Source organism: Coregonus lavaretus (assembly GCF_964263955.1).
Source record: "Coregonus lavaretus genome assembly, contig: HAP1_SCAFFOLD_5769, whole genome shotgun sequence".
Lineage (NCBI taxonomy): Eukaryota > Metazoa > Chordata > Actinopteri > Salmoniformes > Salmonidae > Coregonus > Coregonus lavaretus.
In genome coordinates this window covers 22,458-30,492 of record NW_028161447.1, presented here as the reverse complement: position 1 = coordinate 30,492, position 8,035 = coordinate 22,458, and the positions used below count along the sequence as shown (strand labels likewise).

The window sequence follows — 8,035 nt, the reverse complement described above, 5'->3', positions numbered from 1 at the left end:
ACGTTTACAAGGAAGCTACTAATTATTCCAGTGAACGAGGCACACGTTCGCCTAAAAACTACACTTCCCGTTTCAAACCATCTAGCGCTGAGTTCACTCGTACGAAATGCCTCATGGGAATTATATTTCTAATCAGTCGGAAAGTGCCGTTTCATCCGTTGTAAAGTTATTTCTCAAAGACTACATAAACCAAGATGCTAAGCGTAAATTGTAAACACAGATCTGTCAAAGAACACAAACGCCATCTTGACAGCAGCCTTAAAATGGCAGAGAAATGCCAGGGAGAAACCGAGCTACGGACAAGGTTTATTTTCTTATTTTGAAAAGACAGTCCCTTCCCTAATGTTCTACAAACGTTGCTAGGGGGTTGATGGCCAGTGAGAGAGCCGAAATACGTTAAAATGGATTTCACGACGGCGGTTTTCAACGCGGCCAGAGATGGTAAGCTGAAACTTATCCAGAAGTTGCTGAGTGACAAAAGTCCCGAGGAGTTGGAGGCTCTCGCCGAGGAGAAAACGCAGGGAGGCACCCCTCTCCTCATTGCCTCTCGATACGGACACTTAGAGGTTGCCGACTATTTGCTTGAACATTGTAAAGCTAACGTGGAACTAGGAGGCTCGGTGAACTTTGACGGCGAGACGATTGAAGGGGCTCCCCCGCTATGGGCGGCTTCGGCGGCTGGTCACCTCCCTGTCGTCCGCACACTCCTTAAACACGGTGCCTCTGTCAACAACACTACGCTGACCAACTCAACGCCTCTCCGCGCTGCCTGCTTCGATGGTCATCTGGAGATTGTCCGCTACCTGGTGGAACACCGAGCCGATATGGAGGTAGCCAACCGCCACGGCCACACTTGCCTGATGATCTCCTGCTACAAGGGCCACAAAGAGATAGCCAAGTTCCTCTTGGAGCGTGGTGCCGATGTCAACCGCAAGAGTGTGAAAGGCAACACGGCACTCCACGACTGTGCTGAGTCCGGTAGCCTGGACATCATGAAGATGCTGCTGAAATGCAACGCCCGCATGGAGAGGGACGGCTATGGCATGACCCCTCTCCTGGCCGCCAGCGTCACGGGCCACACCAACATCGTGGAGTACCTCGCCCACCAGCCCCGCTCCTCACGAGAAGAACGCGTCGATGCTCTCGAACTCCTGGGGGCCACCTTTGTGGATAAGAAGAGAGACCTCTTGGGGGCCATGAGATACTGGAGGAGAGCCATGGAGCTGAGACAACCAGCTGACAAGGTGGGACTCCTGGTCAAGCCCCCTCCGGGTCCCCCTGTCCCTGCCTACGACTGTGCCCGGGAGGTGAGCACGGCAGAGGAGCTGGAGGCTCTAATCACAGACCCTGACGAGATGCGGATGCAGGCCCTGCTGGTCCGCGAGAGAGTCCTGGGGCCCTCGCACCCCGACACCTCCTACTACATCCGCTACAGAGGGGCCGTCTACGCCGACTCTGGCAACTTTGAGCGCTGCATCAGCCTGTGGAAGTATGCCCTGGACATGCAGCAGAGTAACCTGGACCCCCTCAGCCCCATGACAGCCAGCAGCTTCTTGTCCTTCGCCGAGCTCTTCTCCTTCGTGCTGCAGGACCGGGCCAAGGGCACCCTGGCCACGCGAGTCACCTTCCACGACCTGATGGGGGTGTTGGGGAAGAGTGTGAGGGAGGTGGAGAGGGCGGTGGCCCAGAGGGACAGCCCCCCCGAAGCCCCCCAGTTCACCAAGGCCCTGGCCATCATCCTCCACCTGGTGTTCCTGCTGGAGAAGCTGGAGTGCACTGCGGAGCAAGAGCACCAGAAGAAGCAGACTGTGTACCGCCTCCTGAAGCTGAACCCGCGGGCAAGGAGCGGCTTCACCCCCCTGCATATGGCCGTGGACAAGGATACCACGTCAGTGGGCCGCTACCCCGTAGGCCACTTCCCCTCCCAGACCGTGGCCTCGCTGCTTCTGGAGTGCGGGGCGGACGTGGACTCGCGGGACTGCGATAACAATACGCCCCTGCACGTCGCCGCCAGCAACGGTTGCCCGGAGATCATGGCACTGCTGGTGAGGGCTGGCGCTCACTTCGACGCCACCAACTCCCAGAGGAAGACTGCGTACGACCTGCTGGACGAACAGAGCAACGGGCACCCGGCCCTCTTCCCCCTCAACTACGTCACTCTGCAGTGCCTGGCGGCGCGCGCCATCGAGAAGCACAGACTGCCCTACAAGGGCATCATCTCTGAGGAGATGGAGGTGTTTATTGAGCTGCACTGAAACCCCCCTCTCCCTAAATATCCCCACCCTGTCCCCATCCTTGCCCCAGACCCCTTTTAAACCATTCATCAATGACCCCCATCATCTTCACCCCATCTCACCCATGTCCCCCTGACTCCCCTCATCCTTACCCCAGCCCAGCCCACCCCACCCCACCCCACTTCCCTATGGTTTCTCCTCTCTCTGTGCCTCTCCTAACTCCAGACTGTGAGCTCTGTCTCAGATTCAGACCAAATCACAGCAATAATCCTCCCGGCCACAAAACATTATACTGACCACAGACTGGGAGCATCTTAACTGTGGCTACATGCATCTGGTCAGGGCTCTCTTTAGATGAGGTATTATTATTATTAAGACATGGACACTTTCTAAGTGCTAGGTTGCTATTTGTTTGCAGGTGGGAGAAAAAAACCTTGACTTGATTTTAGGCTTTTATGCTTTGTCTTTTTATTTTTCTTCTGTTTTTCTCTATAAGAAGGAAGACTGCTCACCGAAAGAAAAGTATGGTAGTGCCTGTATGTATTGGGTGCTGGCTTGTTTTTAGGTGGGAATGGAAGCTGTATTACTTGATAGGGCATCATCAAATATTGCATGACATGAGAGCCTTAAAGAGTGAACAGGATAGCTTGTTTGTTAAATCTGTCTTGTTTTGCAAGGTTATCAAGAAGCATCCTTTGAACAAACAAAGTACACACAGTGTGATTGGCTGCTTGCCATCAATATATTTTTATCATCAATTGAGCATTATTTAATCCCTTGCCTTTTACTTTTATATTTTAAGGACTGTTTGAAAACCATTTTATGCCAAAACTCAGCCTTATATTTTGTGTCTCTAAATGTGTTTATCTTACAGGTTAGCCTTAACTTACTGAACTAGCTTACTACGAATGGAGCGACTAACAACTGTGGAGTGCAGACTAGCATGGGAACTCTCATAAGAATACAGTTTGTTCTAGCCTAGATCTCTTCTTTAGCTCTGTCTAGACTGTGCGACATGTTTTACAGCTTGGTCAATCTCTGGAAGTCTCCCTCTGGACAGTTTGGACACTGTGAGAAAGGAGAGGTGGAGATCTCCTCCTCAGTGAATGTTTATGGACTGTTGATCCCAGTATCAGGTCATCTATTCAAGCCTAGCTATCTACAGCCCATGCAGAACGATTGGAATCTATGCAGTCACTCGTTGTTGATATCAAAACCAAGAGTTGATCCTATTAACCACAGATGCAGGTGATGGGGAACGAATCACACACTGCATCTTTTAGTCTTATTCTTTCTTTTTGTTGTTGACAATCTCAGTTTTTTGTGTTATCTTATTTTATCATACATGCTTTCATTGGTTTCTGTCTGTCCCTATGTAAAAACCCACCTGATTGAATGCACTTTGAAAAACCTCTGAATCCTAAAGGGTAACTTTACAACATCCAGGCTATGGAGTCACAGCCTCTCTCTCAACAACTGATTGATTAATTTAACTGACGGTAACTTCGGAACAAAACTGTGTTGAGATACTTGAATAAAATTCAGTATTCCTGCAGCAAGTGGGTGTTTGTGTTGGCTAGAGGATGCGTTGAATCTCTCCTCTTTCTTTCTCTCTCCCCTCTTTTTTTTTTCTCTATCTCTCTGTTGTTCAACCTGTTGTTGAGCCATTGTGAAATGCACATTGTGATGACATTTTTATTTTTCATAGGTGACATTTAGGTGTTAGGCAATTGTTGCAGAGCAGTTAACTCCTGATTAGCGCAATGTCTGTTTTAAAATACAATACAGTTCAGTTCTCCAGTCTCAATTCAGTTACATTCATTCTAATCACTTCTGATAACTGCTTAAATTGCACTGTTACAACAATCCCAAGCCATTGTGTTAATTAGCAGCAGACTGTATCTCCTCTCACCTTTAACCCTCTCACTGTGTTCCTTTCCCTATGCCACATGTACAGGGCTGGCCAGGCCAGTGGCAACCCCACTGCTCAGAGAGGGCTGGGTAGAGTGGATATGAAGGAGTAACAGACAGCTAGACTGACTAACACTCGTATTACGGAGGCCCTTATATTTAGATGTATTAAAATAGGTGTGATGGAAGAACACTATCCCTCCCTGCTCTACGGGTTCCCATGCAACTCACCTATTAAAGCCAGATAACTACACTTAACTGATAAGGGTTCAAGTTTGAGCCCTAGGCCTTCCCTGCTGGCGTGGTTATTTCTAGGGACATGGAGTTTTTCATGACCACGTGACCTGGCCCTGAAAGACTCTGGGCGCTATTTGTAGTCTGTCGCTAGGGGTCCCAGGCATTTCCTATTGGTCATGTCATATTTTCAGGAAAACCACCTGGCTCTATTTCTTGTGAATGGCTAGAAGGGATACAGCTTTTGGCAAATTGAATACAAAATGTGTCAAGTTGTATCCCATCTAGTCAAAATCCTATTTATTCCCCTCCCTTACTCTTTACATTTTAGTCATTTAGCAGACACTCTTATCCAGAGCGACTTACAGGAGCAATTAGGGTTAAGTGCCTTGCTCAAGGGCACATAGGCAGATTTTTTGCCTAGTCTGCTCAGGGATTTGACCTTTTGATTACTGGCCCAACGCTCTTAACTGCTAGGAAATCTGCTGCCCCTTTTCCACTGCGTGTTATATTTGGGTTGTCACAACAGTCTACCTTCAGAACATGCTCTCTGCTCTCCCTGTAGTTACAGAACATGTAAAAAAAGAAGAAAAGCCTAACAGAAACTTGATCTTTTGCCGTCCGGCGTATAAATAGTGTATTCTACGTCAGTGCGGTGGAGACAGGACCGTTTCCACTGCTATTTTAGGGGTCTTTCGCCTCTGTTTCTGCCCTTCAAACAGGCTTACAGTAAGGTAATACACACGGTCAGTCAGGTCACTTGATGACTGGCAGGGACCATGTCCAAGAAACCACTCCAATTAGTTTGGTCCTTGGTTGAACCGATTTTGTCATATCTATTTGTGACCCTACTCAGGGGCCTATTGTAAAATTATGATAATTAAAATTATTGATCATATTTTTTATACTGCCATATTTTACTCTGCACTTCCCATAGCTTACAGTTTCATCGCTATGGGGCTATCCCTCTTTTAATGGCTGTTCATGCTAACGATTATTATTGTTATTCAATGTTAAAGTTATTGTTGTTAAATTCAGTTGGTCTCAGTTTTCTTTAAAAGGTCAGAGGTCATGGGGTTGAACTTCAGAGAGGTCACAGGAGTGTCAGTAGATGTCAGCCTAAAAAACAACCCCCAATCCCTGACTCCCTGCTCCCTCTGAAGGAACTGGGACAGGCAGAAGCAAGATGGCAGACCCCCTTTCTGCTCATTGGCCTATCTGGTCGATTCAACCACTAGCCCCCTTTTGAAAACAGAGAAAGCAATATGCTAATAGCTTCTGCAGCTAGCTCTGTGGTATGCAAGGTGTTTCCACCGTAGGCCTATTGCTGACACCCAGCGTTGCGATCTATTCAAGTTAAATTCGGTCAATAAGAAATCTTAAGAAAGTTTAAGCTCATTTACTGCATTTCTACATCATTTAAAAACTCTAAAATGCTATTTAGACAACAGAAACAATTACCCCAGCCATTATCATATTGGTTGCTGTAGGTTCATTCACCTCAATCGATCTACAAACACATAGCCTATTAGCTATACAATTAGCCACTACACATTAACTCCGCACTGGGATAAAAAAATATAATTGAATACGTACAGAGGGATCTGTTAGCAGAACAATTATTTTATTAACAAAAAGTGAACACGAGTTTGCTTTACAGAGCATTTTTTTGGGCAGTTTTACAGCTGAGTTTGGCAGTTTTACAGCTGATTTCCTGCAATTCTACACATTTTGCCATGGGGTTGGGATAACGTTTTGCAGTTTTAAAGCTAATTTCCTGCAATTATACACATTTAGCCATGACTTATGCAAAGTTAATATGATATCTGAGTGAGAGTGACTAACAAAATCAATGGGTTTTCATCAAGGATCTCTCTGTACTTTGTTCTGTTCATCTTTCCCTCGATCCTGACTAGTCTCCCAGTCCCTGCTGCCGAAGAACATCCCCACAGCAAGATGCTGCCACCACCATGCTTCACCGTAGGGATGGTGCCATTTTCCTCCAGACCAGAGAATCTTGTTTCTCATAGGAAGAGTCTCGGTGGTTCCAAACTTCTTCCATTTAAGAATGATGGAGGTCACTGTGTTCTTGGGGACCTTCAATGCTGCAGAAAGTTTTTGGTACCCTTCCCCAGACCTGTGCCTCGACACAATCCTGTCTTGGAGCTCTACGGACAATTCCTTCGACCTCATTTTTTATTTTATTTTTATTTCACCTTTATTTAACCAGGTAAGCCAGTTGAGAACAGGTTCTCATTTACAACTGCGACCTGGCCAAGATAAAGCAAAGTAGTGCAATAAAAACAACACAGAGTTACATATGGGGTAAAAAAAAAACATAAAGTCAGAAATACAACAGAAAATATATATACAGTGTGTGCAAATGTAGCAAGTTATGGAGGTAAGGCAATAAATAGGCTATAGTGCAGAATAATTACAATAGTATTAACACTGGAATGCTAGATGTGCAAGAGATGATGTGCAAATAGAGATACTGGGGTGCAAAAGAGCAAAATAAATAACAATATAGGGATGAGGTAGTTGGGTGGGCTAATTTCAGATGGGCTGTGTACAGGTGCAGTGATCGGTAAGGTGCTCTGACAACTGATGCTTAAAGTTATTGAGGGAGATAAGAGTCTCCAGCTTCAGAGATTTTTGCAATTCGTTCCAGTCATTGGCAGCAGAGAACTGGAAGGAATGGCGGCCAAAGGAGGTGTTGGCTTTGGGAATGACCAGTGAGATATACCTGCTGGAGCGCAGACTACGGGTGGGTGCTGCTATGGTGACCAATGAGCTAAGATAAGGCGGGGATTTGCCTAGCAGTGATTTATAGATGGCCTGGAGCCAGTGGGTTTGACGACGAACATGTAGTGAGGACCAGCCAACAAGAGCGTACAGGTCACAGTGGTGGGTAGTGTATGGGGCTTTGGAGACAAAACGGATGGCACTGTGATAGACTACATCCAATTTGCTGAGTAGAGTGTTGGAGGCTATTTTGTAAATGACATCGCCGAAGTCAAGGATCGGTAGGATAGTCAGTTTTACGAGGGCATGTTTGGCAGCATGAGTGAAGGAGGCTTTGTTGCGAAATAGGAAGCCGATTCTAGATTTAACTTTGGATTGGAGATTCTTTATGTGAGTCTGGAAGTTGAGTTTACAGTCTAACCAGACACCTAGATATTTGTAGTTGTCCACATACTCTAGGTCAGACCCGTCGAGAGTGGTGATTCTAGTCGGGTGGGCGGGTGCTAGCAGCGTTCGATTGAAAAGCATGCATTTAGTTTTACTAGTGTTTAAGAGCAGTTGAAGGCTACTGAAGGATTGTTGTATGGCATTGAAGCTCGTTTGGAGGTTTGTTAACACAGTGTCCAATGAAGGGCCAGATGTATACAAAATGGTGTCGTCTGCGTAGAGGTGGATCTGAGAGTCACCAGCAGCAAGAGCGACATCATTGATATACACAGAGAAAAGTGTCGGCCCAAGAATTGAACCCTGTGGCACCCCCATAGAGACTGCCATAGGTCCAGACAACAGGCCCTCCGATTTGACACACTGAACTCTATCTGAGAAGTAGTTGGTGAACCAGGCGAGGCAGTCATTTGAGAAACCAAGGCTATTTAGTCTGCCAATAAGAATGCGGTGGTTGACAGAGTCGA

General features: G+C 46.7%; 1 protein-coding gene across 1 annotated transcript; it reads left to right on the top strand.

The window, feature by feature from the left end:
* Positions 1-259: 259 nt before the first annotated feature.
* Positions 260-3,789, top strand: LOC311120656 (protein fem-1 homolog A-like). The gene has a single exon (XM_084195241.1). The coding sequence runs from the start codon at positions 402-404 to the stop codon at positions 2,253-2,255; it is 1,854 nt and encodes a 617-aa protein (XP_084051367.1). The 5' UTR covers positions 260-401; the 3' UTR covers positions 2,256-3,789.
* Positions 3,790-8,035: the final 4,246 nt, after the last annotated feature.